The sequence below is a fragment of the Calliopsis andreniformis genome, chromosome 9 (assembly GCF_051401765.1).
Source record: "Calliopsis andreniformis isolate RMS-2024a chromosome 9, iyCalAndr_principal, whole genome shotgun sequence".
NCBI classification, from domain to species: domain Eukaryota; kingdom Metazoa; phylum Arthropoda; class Insecta; order Hymenoptera; family Andrenidae; genus Calliopsis; species Calliopsis andreniformis.
The window spans coordinates 15,574,261-15,591,716 of NC_135070.1; the positions used below are offsets into that span (position 1 = coordinate 15,574,261).

The window sequence follows — 17,456 nt, forward strand, 5'->3', positions numbered from 1 at the left end:
AACAGCGAAAAACTCGTTTGTCACCTGCTTGTATTCGTGCTCGTGGTATTTGCGGTGTACACGCTGTTCTACTCGAGGAATTTACTTCAAGAAAAAAAGAATTCAGAAAGGATGCTCCTTTGACGTTCGATTTCGATACCATTTTATGTTGAATTGTCGAAATAATTAAGAGTGTGTTTGAGTAGCTAATCGTGTTTAAAATGTGGAAATTGAGTATGTTTATGTCTGTAAGCATATCTGTGCGTAATGTGATACTGTCTTCTTAAACGAAGTCAATGAAAGTCAATGGAGAGTATCGGTAGCAGATTTAGGCGCATACCTTCGAACTCCACGTGATATCGGGCCTATATTTACATATAGTGACGTCCTTCAAGTATTAATTAGAATATTAATGAGAGTAGATTCTGTCACGTGTCAAAGGCACACAAACACCTATTAACTCGCTAGTAGAGAATTTTTTATACGATTTGTGAGACGAATGCGTAAGAGTTTGACAGGAAATTTACTGCTACGAATTCGAGTGATAAACTGTTTTCCACGTTCTCAGGAGTTCGACCATTTCAAGTCGTGTATCTGTGGCATCCCCAGCAGGCAAAGTGCATTGCTCCGCTGAGGGGATTCAAGTAGACGAGAGACCACCAAGGTGTCCAGTCGCTCGTTTTCTTTCCCAAAAGTTACAGTGAAAAGTCAGAAAGAAAGTGCGTACCGTGAATGGGGCAACCAGCCAGGAGAGACCTTCCAAACAGAAGCACGAGCAAGACTGACGAATGAAAGTTTATTCGCCAAGCGGATGGTAGTACTTATCGCCCCCATTCGTGTGCTCTCCGATAATGATGGTTGAACTATCGGTAAGATAAGGCGCGAGCCAAGTGTTCTACGAAACCCCAAATCGGGCTTCAGTTGTGTTAAAAGGAAAGAAGTTCCAAAAAGAGACAGAGCACTGAACGGAAGCAGGGAATCAGTTTGGTTTTGGAGCCGTATTAGTCCGATTGATAGGTTTAAAATTTACTTAGGAGTTTCTGTCTCAAAGGTATTAAGATAAGTAGAATGTTTTAGGCTTATTTCTTTGGCTCCTCGAGTCTTTTTGAACCAAATTTTGTATGTAGAAAGGTATACACATTAATAAGGAATATACATGTTTAAAGGGTAAAGTGTATATATAAGATTCTTACCAAACTTAAGTCCATTGCAAAAGTATATTAAATAACAATAAAAAATGGGTATGCTATTATTGAAAGATAGTAAGGGAAATTTAATATTTAATTTAATATGTTTTTGAACGAAAAGAGAATAAGCTGCCCGATAATCTCATTGTTATCTCGTTTCAAATAATAAGGGCGATGCAGCTCATCTGCAGCGGCGATAAGACAAACATGTACCGAGTTTCAGACCTTTGACCTTAACATGAGCTGTTTAGAATGCTCAAGGAAAAGCAAAGCTGACTCACTAACTTTGGACTTGCACGTTGAATTGTTCTAACTTTTATCAGACATCAGCAAGACATCACTATAATTTTTTCGTATTCCAAGTTTGAAGAGATCTAGTTGAGAACACGTGTTCTGAGATAAAAATATTTTATCTTGACGCTATATTTACAGTTAAGATAACGTTGAAATAATCTTAATAATATTAATTTTTACTATCATGATAACATTTTTATAGTAGAATTAGTTATTCATAGATTAACATCTTGTTTAAACTAGAGTAACACTTGGCGCGAACGAGATTCCAAAAATTCAAATTTGAATCGCAGAGTGAAAGCGCGCGCATACGATGCGTAGTAGGATGCGCAGTACACTCGCGACAACGGTCCACATGGCTTCGCAAACGTGTTCTGCGTCGTGCGTTCATTTTTTTCGCAATTTTGTTGATTTCACAAGAATTTAATCATAAACAAAGTCGCTGCTTCAATTACCCGTATCTGAATACTAAAGATTCAGTAAATAACTGTAGTTAATTGTTAATTCGAGGATCAAGGTAAAATGTCGATGCTCGCAGAGCCGCGCCGAAAACAAAAATGGACATTAAATCCACGAGGAAAACAGTGGAGCGAAGGTGTGCGATTATTTAAATTTTTTATAACGATATTATGAACTGTTATGTCTAAAAATGATATAACTAATATTTTCTTGTGTGTACAGATTCGAACAAATTCGGGCAGAAGATGTTGGAGAAAATGGGTTGGACAAGTGGCAAAGGACTTGGAGCGAATGAACAAGGCATGACAGAACATGTTCGTGTGTCTTATAAAGACGACACTGCAGGTAAGCTTCATTCTGTTAGCATTCTGTATGAATTGGTACTTGACTGCTTCCTATTGCGTATAAAGAGTTTCGAATATACATATAAGACAATGATGCAACAGGTATCGGATTCAAAAAGGAGAACATGGATAAAGCTTGGACGGAACATCAAGACAGCTTTAATGATTTCTTACAAGAACTCCAAAAGAGTCAGTCTGGTAGTGTACCACAAACAGAGGATGTTAAAAGCGAATTGAGTGGAAAATCATTGGAGTTAAAGTCGAAGCAGAGTCGGGCACGTGTTCAGTAAGTACAGTGTATGAAATACTATAATTTAGTTTTACGTAATCATATGTGATTTCATTCTTGAATTCTTGTTGCACTAGCTATCACAAATTCACAAGGGGGAAAGATGTAAATAAATATACCTCAAAAGATATAGCAAATATATTTGGGCAAAAAGATTTAAACATAGAAAAAAATATTAAAGATAATGAAAGTAATGATCAGGAAAGTCCTGACCCAATTGGTGCTCAAGATAATACAGGTGGTGTTATTACTATAAACGGTGGTAACATAGCTGATTATTTTATGAGAAAAGGGCAGGATTTTCCTTTCACGGCTAGAAACAAAAGCCAACGAGAAAGTAATTCTGAAAGTGAACCTGAATATGCTGGATTTGGCTTCACTTCAGAAAACCATAAAAAGGGGTCACAGAGTAAAAGTGAAAATAAAGAAAAAGAAAATTCTTGCAATTATGCTTTTGAGAATCCTTGTTTAAAATTAAATAGCCCTGAAAATATTTCAAATCCTAGCAATGGATTTAAATCATCTAAAAAGAGAAAAGTGTGTGATAATAATGAATCAGGGGTAGACAGTGATTCTAAAAAATTTAAAAAGGATATTGTACATAACAATGAGAGTCAAAATGGTTTTGTAAATGATGCTTTAAACTTGGAATGTCAAGCTAATGAATTTTGTAATGGGAAAGAATTTGAAGTATCCAGAGTAGAATTTGGTGTAGCAAATTCTGCTCTAGATTTAAGTGATGAAATAGAGGATAAGAAAAGAGTTACATTTAATGATCATGTAGAATATAGTACTGACTGTGTAAAAAAGAAAAAAGGGAAAACCAAGTTGGACAAATTTGAGGTTGAAAATAAAAAGAGCAAAAGGAAAAAGAAACCAGAAGATAATGTTAATAATTCTGTATCATCTGGGTTTGTCAATGAAGCATTAGATATTGAGGAAGTATCTGAGGAAGTGAATGACAATGAAATTAATGAACGTAAGAGTCGAAAGTCGAAAAAGAGGAAAGGTAGTCGCCGATCTAACTTAGAAACGATAGTAGAAACACCAGAAGAAGATAAAGAAGTCGGTGAAGATGAGATAAAAAATAAGAAAGTTAAAACAGAAGACAATGTGCCCAATAATTCTATATCAAAAGACGATGTGAGTAAGAAGGCAAAGAAGAAAAAGAAGAAGAAAGAGAAAGAAAAGGCAATAGAAGTAATTACTATCACTGAAAGTGATACAAATGATGGTGAAGAATTAGATGCAAAGTCTGAAGTAAAATCTGAGAAAGAAGATGAGAAGAATTTATCCAAGGAAAAGAAGAAGAAAAAGAAAAAGAAAACTGAGCTAAATGACGTAAATTCTGAAGATATTTCTGAAAATACGCCAGAAATTACTGATGATGACAAGAAAAGAAAAGCAGAAAAATCGGAAGAAACTGAAACAGTTTTAAAGAAATCGAAAGAAAAGAAGAAAAAAGAGGATATAATTGATTCTATAGTCGAAGTGGCAGAGGCGGAAAATGTGATAGAGATTTCAGATAAAGAAAATACAGATGGTATCTGTGAAAGTACACAGAAGTCAAAAAAACCAAAGAAAAAGAAGCAGAAAGAATCAGTGGATGAGTCCATAGGTGATAAGAACTCTACACATAATGAAGAATCTATTACAGAATCCACCCAACAAACAACAAATGCAACATCTTTAGGGACACCTTCCAGAAGTGCAATTGGTCGACCAGTTAATTTTGTGTCTAGCCCATGGAGTGATAAAGCTAAAATGTCAAAAAGACTATTGAAATCTTTGTTTCATAGACATGCTGTTGAAAATTTTCCAGGTTCTAATATACATGAAATTAAAGGATATGGTGTTCAGAGATAATGAAGACCTGTATAGAATTGTAAGAAACAAATTCATACATATTTGCAGTATTGTATATATTTTCAGCTATGTACAATAATCTGTAATGATGGTACCTTTCATTAGATGATAATAGAATGAATTTTGTAATTGTATAGAATTATTTAACTTTATTTATTTTTTCTTTGGTAAAGCGTTTGTTTTACCAGCATTAATAATAAAAGACCATATATACATTGTGTTCTTATTATAATTATTTTGTAGGATGTATTTATAAAGAAAATTTGAGAAACTACATTCCATTCATTGTGTCTCAAGTCATTCAGATGTTTTATCATATTCTGCTATGTTATCTTCTATCTTTTCAATGTCTCCAGTGTTCATTAGTTTGTCTTTCAGTTTCTTTACAAGTTTTAAGTCTTCTTCATTTAATTCAGTTAAATATTGAGGTATACAGATATCTTCTGTTGACAGTATAGAGTATCCTAAAGTTCTTAACTGGCTGATACTTTTACTGCTAGATAGAAATTCACATTTGAACTGCAACAAATGGAGAAGATGTTATTTAAAGCTAGATGAACTCAAGGAATTAACTTCTCATACCTCAAAACATGTTTCATCATTGTCTTTTATTTCTTGTACATCTTGTGCATTGATATTTATTGCATCTTCCATTGCTTGATCTAAGTTACATTCTTTTGATGCTACAACATAGCATGCACAATCAAACATCTGCAGTGTGGAAGGGTCAGCAACTTGAGCACTGTAATCCAAATTAATATAAACTGAAAATATTAAATAATATAATTAAAAGTGCATTAATACTTACCTAACCTTTTTTACGATAGCACTAATGCCAAGTTTTGTGTAAGTAATATTGCTGCTTGCAATATACAGAATCAATGTGCATCCTCCAGGACCACGAATTGGTAATATTTCTATCTGTGATTTCTCTGTTTTATTTTTCATCTTTTCTAGAAATGTTTTTATAGTGGTTACTGGCATACTGGCTTTTTTAGCTTGTTCAATAAGCTGTGCTAATCTTAGATTTTTATCTGGATCTATAATTCCAGTCTCTTTAAAATAAAAATTATATTTTAGTTTTCATTACCAAATATGTTTTTTAAATATATGTATTTTGTACAACTTTAGCAATGATAATTTAAATTGGACATGGTTTCCAAATGTTCATTGCTCAAATTTAATGCATTAATTTTAATTTATCAGTTTATTTTCATTTATGTTTAAAAAGACATACCTGTTATCGCAATTTTCATCTTATTAGTCAAACTACGAAATAAGGCTGCTCTTGCTGCATCTTGTGTCTCTTTAGTATGTTTGATATTTTGCCACTTGCTATGACCCGCATATCTTCTAGTTTCTTGAAACAAAATATTTTTATAATTATTATAAATTAACATATTTATCCGGAACTTCATTGTAAAAACTAAGGTTATCACAATAGGTTACTTCACACTTCAAAAGGCACACCAGAGATCAGGGACATTAGGAATATAGCTTTGGTATTATTTCCAGTTATTATTAATACAGAGAAAAATAACTAGCACTGAAATTCTAGTGATATCCATCTCATTCGACCAATGATATTATGTAAACCATAGAGATGAAAGCTTGAGTAGTATGAAAATTCCCTATGAAAAAACTAGTTCTATATAATTGGCGGGGCTTTTTAAATTTATGAAGTGAAATTCTGTCTAGATTTACACTTATAAAATTACATGGAGTAATAGTACTAATAACTTTACTATTGACACTTATTTCATTCGGAATTCAATTGTACTTGGAATTTTTTCTTCCATTATGACTTCTGCCATTGGAATAAGTATTGCTTGACTTGTAACTAGAGCTATGTACTTGTACTAAGGGGTAGATTTGGCTACAATTAAAATTAATTATATTGCATATAAAAAATATCGAAGGCACTATCTGCAAAATATTTTAAACATGAATTCCTTCAAGGAGGGAATGTCTTGTAGAAGTAATACTTTTACTTGAAAACTAATTTGCAAAAATCTATTGATTTATTTAACATCAAATACACTGCAACAGATTGAACGCTATGAGGATACGCGTTTTTTTCGTTCTGTGGTTACATTTGGGGCGCATATAACAGCGAGGAAATAAAATGGTCTGCAGAAAAATTTTCAGGAAACCAGCCGAGATATATTGCTAATATACCTATACACGCGTTGAAAAATATATGCGTATGAATAATTCGTCCTATTTTGCGGATGTTGCAATATTTCACGGCGGAAGAGCGCGCTGTGTTTTGCATTTGAAGTTTGATTTAAAACAATGAACCGCTCCACGAAGCGTGCCGAGGAATCGCCCGATGAAAAATTCGTTTCTAGGTATTTTGGTTCTATCTAGCGCGGAAATTTTTTTCCAACGTAACTCCCAGTCGGGAATGGTAACTCGATTGCTGGTTGTGAAACTGAAAATGACCGAACGGGAGTTGGCACTCGTAATCGAATTTTATTATAACATCTGTGTTCGTGTGTTCATTTGGATAAATTTTACTCTTTCGTACAATTTTTGAGTTAAAAATTATTTTTGTAGCTGTCCACGATGTAAAAAAGCAATAAATATTTTACGTTTGGTATGTGAATTTTTTATTTCAGAATTAATGTTAGTTAGATCAATACTCTCTTTATTTATACGCTTTGTTCTGAAACATGACCCGGAACATTTTGGGTTAAATACGAATAAAATTTCAGTAATTTGTCAACACATAAAACAAAAGATATGATTATGAAAGGCAACATGAGTTACAGAGTAATCTCTTCCAGCGTGCACAAAGGCTGATGGAATTAACCTTTGTCCATCTCTGTGCTCCAAAAATGTAATGCATCAGGCTGTCTCCCAAATAATAAAAATTATATTAATGTGTCTCTACTGTTCTAAGCTAATCCAATGCAATGTATGTTCGAGCGAAATGGATAAAACGTAATTAGTGTTCCTATTAATCTAATCCAATATAAATGACCCCAAAATGGATTGTCCATTTTGCAGTGGCTCAAAAATCAATGTCGAACGTGAAAGAATGATCGTCCTGCAGAACAAACGATCGATCAGCGTCCGTGTGGCTCGACAAGAGGGACTTTCGCCACCGAATTCTAAATTTAGTCGGGCTGTTCGTGGCCATTCTTTTTAATTACCCTCGAGCGACTTCACGGGTACCGGTATCTAACCCTGTTAACTGTACGCTGGGTGGTTCCTTTGACACGTCGGGTATAGGACATGTTCAGCATGTCATTGCCTTTAATTCGCGCACGCTCACCGCTTTCTGGACGGTTAACCGGACAGAGAGAGGAGGGTTTTAATAAATTTTGCACGAGAGCTCACCCTCTCTACTCGCCGCTCCCATTAAGATGTATATATTCTTGCTCTCGTGGAAACCGCGTGGTGGCCCTTCGAGCACGGGAAAAAGGGTGCGTTTGAAGGCGAGCTTCTTGCCCAGAAGGTGTTCCCATGATTTGTGGGACGAAATTTCAGGATTTACTAGACCATCGACCCTCGAGAGGAACTTGTCAGACGGGGTGGATGATTATAGAATGATTAGTGGCGATCGACTTTTGGTATTTTGTGTACTGGGCTTAAGAGGTTTAAAAAGATGATAGATTTATCGTTGTTATGCGTTTAAAGAGAGACAAAAATTGTGGGAAAGAGGCTATTTGTTGGGTTGCAGGATCGTCTACCTGTCATATAAAAGTAATCAAAATATTACACTTATCCCACCCTGCATACCTGTTTATCCTCTCTGTTCTATTTATTGTAGATGACGACAACCTTCATTTAAGGTCGAACTCAGCTTCGAGCAGTCAGTGTTATTTCGACCGTGAAAGTGATAACAACAATTTGGGAAACTATCTCCTGTGGCTCGTCGCTTCTGCTTTCAGATTAGAGTCAAATTATTTTTATTCATATTCTATATTAAATAAGCGAACAATCGACAAATTATTATTATATATAGTGTTTTTTATGTGTATTGGAATATTTCTAAATTCGTTCAATGCGTGTCTCTTCTGCGACATCCCCTAATTTAACACACCTTTATATACAAAGCCTCTCTCACACAATACCTATATTTTTCCAAGAAAAAGTCGTGTTCTGAAGCGATCATTCAGTTGCTAAAGCTTTCAATCACTTTCTGTTCACAAATGATACCAGCGTCACAAATGTGACCCCATAATCCTCCCTTGAAGCCCTGAACCTCGGCGCGACCCTTCCAAGATGTATCGAAAATAGTAAGGGGTAAATAGTAGGTCGTTAAAAAATCGATTCCATTCGTTCCGCCATGGATCCTTATCCCTTATCTTCGTCCCGGCTATTCTATCTACGTTTAATACCCACTTTACCATGCTTGCGTCGCGAATACCCCATTACCGTGGCGGAACGCTCGATATCGAAACTACTCGTTAACGGTTAACGTTATTTCCCGCATCCAGTCATCTCCGTGGAAATAATTTTGCTTTTCGCCGCGCGTCACCCTGTCGTAATTAAAAGACTTCGGATCCGGGATTTAATAAATCTTGTAACTCACGTTGTCTTTCCGCCCTGATTCCCTCGCCGGATCGCTTTAATCCCCTTCCTTCCGCGTCTCTTCCATCGTCACCCTCATTCTCGTTTCTTTCACACCTGCCTCCCCCCACCCTTTCTCCCTTCCCCAACGCCGAGACCTTTGCCTCCCCTTGTTCCCTACTATTTTTATCCCTCGCGGTTCTCTAATTATATCGCCTCGCGTTGTAAGTAATATTTCCTTCTTTCTTCCAATTGAGACTCGTAAAAGCGAATGTTTGCGTTGCCGCTCGTAACTCACCCTCGACGGTGGAAACAATCGCGCAGAGGGATACGTAATGCGCTGGGTGGAGCGTTTAACGGGAGCGCCTACGTGTCCCTATTGTTTGTGGACCTGTAAAAAGGTGCTCGAATCGCGAGGGGTTGTGGTCTTTTCCGAAGTTATGGGGAATCGGAAACTGTGTGATAATGCTTTTTACGTTTGGGTGGGGCTTTTTTGAGATAGTTAGCGGTATCTGTTCTAGTGGCGGTTTAGAGGGCGGTGGCTGATAATGAAGATAATAGAAGTAGTATTTACAAAAAGATAGATTTTATTGGGACTCGGTAATTGGAAGACTGTTGTCGGAAGCTTTAATTTTGTTATTGCTTTCTGAATTAAAAGAAGCGATACGTGAGATTACTGGTAATATAAAATTCTCGAGGAGCGAGGGAAACAAGGAGAATAACTCAATAATAAAAGCAAAACTGTATTTCGTTTCCATTTATTTAGTATTTCACACCTTTCGAGTGTTTCTTTTCTTTACTGAATACTCTTTCAAAATTATTCTACCCTTTCATCTTATATATTTTCTGTTTCTATTGTGTCCTTTCCGAGTTTCTCACAAAACAAATAACAACCTCAAGCAAACTTCACACCAATTATAAAATAGCTCACAATGTGCAGAGGTCTTTTCTTTCCCCCATTTTGTCTACTCTTTTCTCGCCTTGTCTTCAATTCTTCGCCAGCACATCTGAGCGTGTTTCTCCCTTCGTGTCCCTTCCTCAAATCGTTCTCCTCGTGTTTCTCTCCCTCCATCCTTTGGCTTCTCTTTCGAGCTCTTCCACGCGTATAGGTATGTACGCCATGTTCAATTTTATGAGGGGAAACGTATACTGCGGGCCGACGGGCGACGTTTAATAAAGGCGTGGGTGTGTGCGCTAGGGGTGCTAGTTAGCACGGCGCTAGGCGCCGGCGACGATGTCGCCGTCTGGACGCCTATGGCCTCCTCTCGACGTCCTACACCGACGACGACGGCGACGACGACGACGACCTCGTCTCACTCTCTTGAGGCACGTTCTGACACAAAGTGGTCGTTCTTTTAAAAATCCAAAGAACGTCCCGGTGATTTGAAATAATATCACCAGAGGCGCTTAGCGACGCTGTTCTTTACTTTTATATAGAGAAATACTTATCGTTATTTATAACAATGATTAATTATTTCATTATAAGTGACTGTTGTCGTGTATTCCTTTAAAAAGAATTTTTTCGCTCATTTAATTCAATTCGTTCCCATTCAAACATTTTTTTCAACGAGGTATTCTATTTTTTAATATTAAATTGAGTTGTAATGTAACAGTATATACACAGAAAATGTTACAAATATTGAAAATTCGATGCATTAGTTTTCCCGAATTTAAATTTAGATTTTTTTTTTATTTTCTTTGCATGATTGTACGTTATAGAGTAGAGCAGAATTTTGTTTCACTCGACCGTGGAAATTTTACAATTCGATATGTAATAGCTTGGGGCACGGTGCGTCGAATATGTTTTTCATACAATTTCGCGTGGCGTTGCGTCGAAATAGAAAATTTTGACTCGAATGCATCGGCGTGTGCGTCGCGGTGAAACGTGCAAATTGCGCGGAGCTCACGGCACGTTGCATCTCATTTAGATAAATGCTTGTCGCGTTGATTAAAGCGCGTCGCTTCGAGAGCTACGGCTTTGTCATTATTATTAGCTGAAAATGTATTAGCCTTTGAAAATTAAAATTCTCTCCCGTGTGCAGGCATCGAGATGTTGAACTTTCCTGCCGTGAAATTCTGTGGATCTGTTGTTTGCTGACTTAAACACTAACTATGTTAACGAACTCAGCGTCGAAATTTATTGGCTTCTGTTACACTGTTTTTTACGCATAATAGTTTTTGTCAAGTGTTTTTGATTCACACTCACCCAAAGGGTATCATAGCACTAGTAACAAACGGTTAATTCGATAATACAAAGCAGAAGCTCTTCATCATAAGCATCTCCGCGAAAGGTTCGCATAATTTCGCGTGCAGTTAGCGGGCAAGTGAAACAGGTCAGTGGCAAGTCCGCCGCGGACCAATAAAGTTCCAAATTACACGCCCCAGAAGCGGGGAATTGTTCTCCCTATCGCGTCGTCGCGAGGGCAGAGTGAAAGAGCGCGGAGGACAGCGACGTTTGATGCGTTGTTTCAGAAAAATTGTTCACGGTCCGGCGATTTCGAAGCGTTAAAAAAAGGAGTGGAAAAAAGAAAGAGAGGGAGGGGGGAAACGAGCGAGAAAGGGAAGGGAAAATCGAGCTGCGTGACTTTCCGGCAGAACAATTTCAAGTCGGGCCGAAAGTCATTCACTCGCTAATTGCGCGCGCGTGCGCTCACTCGCGTCATCCCGCCAGCCAGAGGTGACTTTTATATTTTGCGAATAGCCTCGATTGCTTTGAAAGGAGTCAGTGAGAAGCGATTTCATGGAAACCTTGGTGCAGTCTTACGGAATAGAGTGCTGCACGCACTCGTTGGGACTTTATTAGTCGCCTGTAACAAGGCCGAGCGAGAGAGACGAGGGTGTTGCACAGTGATTCAGGTTAACATTCGATGAACAAGGAGATCCCTTTCTTCCGTCTTCTCCCTCACCTACCCCCCTCCCACTTCGTACGCTTCTTTCCCCCGTCTGTTTTTCAATTTCTCTCCTTTCCACGCGCCTCGCTTGTCCTCGCTCTTCGCCCCAGTATCGCTCAGCGCATCCCCTTTCTCGTTGTCTCTTTCTCTGTCTCTCGAGTCGATTCTCTGGGCCAACTCGCCGCGTTTCAGCGTATTTAGCGGGCAGTAAAAGCTCTAATGAAAAGGATCTCGACTCTGGCTGGCAGTAAAATCGGTTATATCGGGGAGAGAAAGCTCCATGGAGCGGACGATAATTTATCGCGGTATCGTAGGAACGGTTTCTCGATCGCCTTTCTTCGAGATCTTGTGGTCAGCTTTCGAGTGGAAGTTTTTAGTCGAATAAAATACTTGATGACAGTTGAATGCTGGGGGAAGTAAGATCATTTTTTTTATGAAACTTTTACATAAAGAAGTTATCGATTTAGAGAACCCCTTCTTCTGTTTAGTATCTCTAGGGTGAGTAACTGAAGGCATGAACCATCTTCATGATTTTCATCCCCTTTTATTAGAAAAATAATCATCCCTCAAATTCTCTCCCACCTGTTGTCGAGCACCCTGCACATTTGACTTGCGCGAATGTCGAACGATCGATATCGATGTGTTTTCGATCGACCATTATCGAGGGCGAAGACGACAATGTTTGTTAACTGTTTTTTTTCATCGCAGGCATTTTTAACCCTGACGCGTGTGGGAGGGCGTTTAACGGTGTGTTCCCATCGTTCATTAAGTTAACGATCCATCGTTAACCTTGCCTTTATTGGATGCGTTCGACGGGCTTCATAGACGGGAAAAGCAAAGAAAGAAGGAGGGAAAATGAGTAAAGAGAGGAAAGGAAGGGCGAAGGGGGGAGACCGAGAGAGAGAGTGCAAGGCTTCCCGAGGTTCGGCGTGTTGTTTCTGACGCCATATGGTCGAGGTGTTTTGAGACGACCGATGCCATCCATTTCCAACGGAATAGTACGCCATTCTGTCGGTTTATGGAATACCGAGTTTAAGCATTTTTCCGTACGAAAGCACTGAATGCCGCTTTTTGTTCACTCGTACTCGTGTGTACGTGAATGTATGTGTGTGTGTATGTATTTTTTTTCATTCCCTCGGAATTGGTTTCATAAAACAGCGCTGGCGCAGAATCTCCTATCGGAAGCTGGAAAAAATGAGATTGCGACAATTTATAAGTTCGTTATCGAAGTTCTTTTAGATCGATACTTTTATTTCGAATGGTATGTAGATACGGATGGATTTATTGGGATGTGTTAAAATAGAATTATTTCAATGGTGGGAGGGATGTTGCATAGTGCGATGTTCGAGGGTTTTTGAATTGTTCGGCGGAAATGATGGATGGGATTACCTGCACCGATGATAATAGGTCCTTGTTAGTTTTCGAAATGACTGGTTCTGTACAATTTTTCGTAATTTCAGTTAGAGCTTGTTTTATTAATGAACTTGGCAATATTATCAGCAGGAACAAAGTTTATTTTAGAATTCAGAATTATTAGAAACTAGGATACCAGAAAATGTAGTTTTCAAGAAAGCTATTTTCACTAAATTTCCCATTCATTTAATAATTCTACAGTTTCGTCAGTCGACACTGCTTCAGCTCAATCCCAAAGAAGATTAAAGTACATATCTACCCTTAATTTCCGATTCCTAACTAGTCAGGATCAAAGTCGTGCCTTTTCTTCAAACAATCCCTCAGACATACCTTTTTCCTCGGTTAATCCTTCCTCAAATCAAAGAATTTCTACCAACTTCACGGGAGGTATTGCACCACGGGGCGTCGCGAATAAAGTTTCGGTCCAGAGTCCAGAGTCGAGCTGAAACAAAATTCCGTATTTTCGGTCTAATAAATGTTTGCTGAAGTAGCGGTGAAAAGGGTAGTCGTGGCATCTCGGATGACCCTGACTCGCGACGAGAGGAGCGTCCGTGGATGCCAGTAGACGAAGAAGGAAACGGCTAGCGAGGAGAAAAGTATTTCATCCTTCTTTCAGGGCTTTCCCCGCCGGATCCTTGCCAAGTCTGGTCCTGGTATTACCTCCTTTGAATCTACCACGAACAAGGGTTGGTCTTTAAGACGCTCGCGGGGGTTAGGTTAGTAATTTGCGGATTATACGGCCAAGAGGAGGGTACCGTCTCCGCGAGGAAGGGGTCAGGGGGGTAGAGCAGAGAATTCGAGGGAGCAATAGAGCTCGCCTCTGAATGCTGAACAGAGAGGAAACCCGAGAAGGGAAACTGAGAAAAATCCACGGTTCTGAGCTAAATTTGCGCTCGCGTATATTGTGTTTAAATAATTCTTACTGTGGTACTTTACGTTTTTAAATTGGGGGAGAAAAGAAATATGTCCGATTGATAAAAAAATATTCTGTAATTTATAAGAAATTGTTTTTTGGGAGGGAATTAGAGCAGTGGAATTATTTGATCACTGTGCAGTTCGGGGATTGAAATGGTTGTTACTATACAAAGAGTGTCTAAAATTTTTTATCGCTCCACATACCGAATTCAGAGCTCGACCAAGCTCGGTACCAAAAAAAGCCGACAAAAATTGATGAAATAATTTTACACAGACGTGATTCATGCACTTGTTTACTTAAAAAAGGAATCAAATCTCTCGCGGCCATATTTTCCTATTCGTAAGACACGCAATCGTCGACCCGACGATTTTTAACATTCGCGGGATGTTTTATCGCTAGAACGAACAAAGTTTTGCCTCGGTTCCAAGCGATCGTAAGGAAAGGTGGCGGGCAAAGGGAGAGGTTACGCGGTATTCCCACGCGAGAAACAGCGAAGGAGAACGGAAAGAAGATGACACAAACGAAGAGCCTTCTCGAGTGATGGTACACGCTCTCATCTGTAATTTTCTGTCTTTCTTTTTTTTCCTCTATCCTTCTCCTTGCCTCGCGCCCCGTCACCACCCTTACTCAGACCCCCGTCGTAGTTTGGTTCATCGTCCGGACGACGCTTCGCTGCGGAAACTTTTCGCAGTGAACTTTTTCATTTCGACAGCTCTGGAAATCTGTCATTTAACCGACCGGGAAGAGTGTGCTCGCTTTGATAGCGAATTACACCGAACTCTCATTATTGCTGGGCGCAATCAGCGATTTTGTTTCGAGTCTATTCTTAAATCATTAGAGACCATACACGAAAGGGTGACTCTACCCTTTTATTTAGAAGTTTGGACCTTAGGTCTTGCTTTACGAAGTACAAATTAAACTCTTACTTGTCTCTAAGAAACCTAGCGAACTTTTCTTTACAATTTTCCTATTTCTCTGGATTCTAAGAAACGTTTCAAATCAAAAATGAAAGAGAGAACCTCAGACAAACTCCATAGCGCGCCATGCAAGTTACATGTTCTCTAAAAGCGTTATAGAATGAACTATTTAAATATCTTTCATACTTGAAAAGAATTTCAAAAATAGACCTGAGTTTTGACGACAAAAAAATCCTTCAAATATGAAAAATATCTAAAAAATTCATTCTCCATCGCTGTCATCACAACACACTAAAAAGTTTCGAGGCACAGTTTCCAGATAAAGCTAAACGCACATCTAAATAAATACTCAATATACATTCTTCCGTTAAGAAAATAGAAGAAGGGAGATACGTTCAGTGTTTTTCCAATAAAAATTTGTATGCAAAGGCACCAGCATTGCTTTCCTCTGTCCATGGAGAGGCGCCTTTATCGGGCATTCGGGGAGCCGCGATAAGCGCGTATGAACGGGAGACAAGCCGCGAATACACCGCAGAAATTTATCGTGGCGAGTAACACGGTGCCTTAATCATCCGTCGCGCGGTCGGGAACGAAGAAGTTAATTGACTTAAAGGCTGAATTACTCTGGGTTAGTTCGGAGAGCTAACAGCCGTCAGAGGTTTGCCCGGGAAATTTATTCCTTGAGTTCGCAGCGCTCACGTAAGCTCTCTCCTCGCACGCTCGAGCACGGATTCGACCGTGGAAATATGCTCGACTTTTCTGGCTCGTTCAACCGACCCCCTATTAAACAGTGATCCTGCGACGATGGGACTCGATGAATATGAATTCTCTGTGACTTCCATTGTCGCCCGTAAACGTTCGAGGCATCGGGGGCTGTAGAGGGAAATACAGTAGCTTGATTATTCGTTCTTTTTTTCTGCCTTGGCTGTGTCTTATACAGTGGTTATCTAGGAGATAGTACCTCTTGCTGAAATGTTTCTTCTTCTAATGCTTGCATTTTTTACTGAGTTATTTGGGAATATTTTGTTCCTTGAATATTTTCACGAATCATATAAAATGGATTAAGATCTTCCAAAGAGCAGCTCCATGGCAGTCCTTTGGTAATTGACTTCGACACATTCGACCCTCTTCGAGCTAAAATTTCACTGTTCTGTATTAGATAGTTTTTCACCCTCGTTGCAGCATAGAATCGTGAAGTTGCCCAGCGACGGGCAGGAAGGATCGTGAGGTAAAAATTGAAGAGTGCATTAGGTCACAGCAGGACTCGAGTAATTTCGTCTCGGGGATATATTCCTTAGGTATCGCCGCGTAAATAGATCGCATTTAGAGGCACTCAGCTCTCAGCGAGAGGCCATTTCGAAACAGACGAAAAGCCGCGGGGTACATAGTGACATTACAGGCTTTTCCCTTACTCGTGATCTCCTCCGTGCGAAGGAATGACGCGAGGGAATAAGGTGAAAGCGGCAATCGATTTTTTATTAACGAGAAGAAAGCGCCGAGGCGGTCGAGCGTCTTTGAAGTGGCCTCGGCAAGGATAGCGGCTGGAGTAATCGAAAAATTAAGTTACTTCGATGATACCGCGCCAATGTCCAACCCTTTCGCTGAGCTAGCACAAATCACTTGCCTCGATATTGTTCAATTTTCTTCTTTTATGACCGGGGCGAAGTGTAGCCATGAGACTGGTCGCATGGCTGGTAAAGTCGGAGAAGATTTATTGTACCCTGTACACTTTTTTCATTATTGAAAATTGTCTTTTTATAGCTCTTTTATTTATAGCACTGTGTAGCATCTCTCGTTCAGATATTTTTTCTCGATATTGCAATAGTTGCGTTAGACATCAGTCAGTTATTTCAAAAGGACCACTTTTAAAATTTCACTTTCTAAAATCCAATGCAAAATTAATTAATGTACCGCCTAGAGATCATGTCTCTGATTTAAAATATTAAAATAATTGTCCACGCAAACGAGAAGGCACGATAATGCTCTGTCTGTTTCTGCTCTCAGCAAATTCTCATCCCCTGCGGTCGGTTTGTTGGAAAAGACCATCACAGATGCGACGGTGGCGCAGAAACATCAGTCGAAGCCGCGAAATTAAAATCTCCTTCTCCGAGTTTAATTAGAGCGTGTCGAAATATCGGTGAAGAGAGCGCGCGGGATGATTGCAATCGATTGCTCGGCCGAAACATCGACACGTTCCGCTCGCGGTCGACAGATTTTACAGAGTCAATTCTCAGCAAAAAATGAAGGGAGTCGCGCGAAAACAATTTGCACGGGAAGTTCGATTTTACTTTTCCTATTGGACAGCGCCGCTTCTGATTGTATCATGAGTTCCGCGCCACTCTAGGAAAACATTTGCATGTATTTCTCGTTCTGCGGGTCG

General features: G+C 39.1%; 2 protein-coding genes across 2 annotated transcripts; one reads left to right on the forward strand and one right to left on the reverse strand.

Moving 5' to 3' along the window:
- The first annotated feature begins 750 nt into the window (after window positions 1-750).
- LOC143183582 (uncharacterized) lies at window positions 751-4,605 on the forward strand. The gene is made up of 5 exons (XM_076385188.1): window positions 751-848; window positions 1,971-2,055; window positions 2,142-2,264; window positions 2,366-2,549; window positions 2,630-4,605. The coding sequence occupies exons 1-5, from the start codon at window positions 831-833 to the stop codon at window positions 4,416-4,418; spliced, it is 2,199 nt and encodes a 732-aa protein (XP_076241303.1). The 5' UTR covers window positions 751-830; the 3' UTR covers window positions 4,419-4,605.
- Window positions 4,606-4,691: 86 nt separating this feature from the next.
- On the reverse strand, window positions 4,692-5,867 carry LOC143183583 (translational activator of cytochrome c oxidase 1). Its single transcript, XM_076385190.1, has 4 exons — window positions 5,656-5,867; window positions 5,227-5,473; window positions 5,001-5,160; window positions 4,692-4,937 (listed from the first exon to the last, which is right to left on the reverse strand). The coding sequence occupies exons 1-4, from the start codon at window positions 5,834-5,836 to the stop codon at window positions 4,716-4,718; spliced, it is 810 nt and encodes a 269-aa protein (XP_076241305.1). The 5' UTR covers window positions 5,837-5,867; the 3' UTR covers window positions 4,692-4,715.
- Window positions 5,868-17,456: the final 11,589 nt, after the last annotated feature.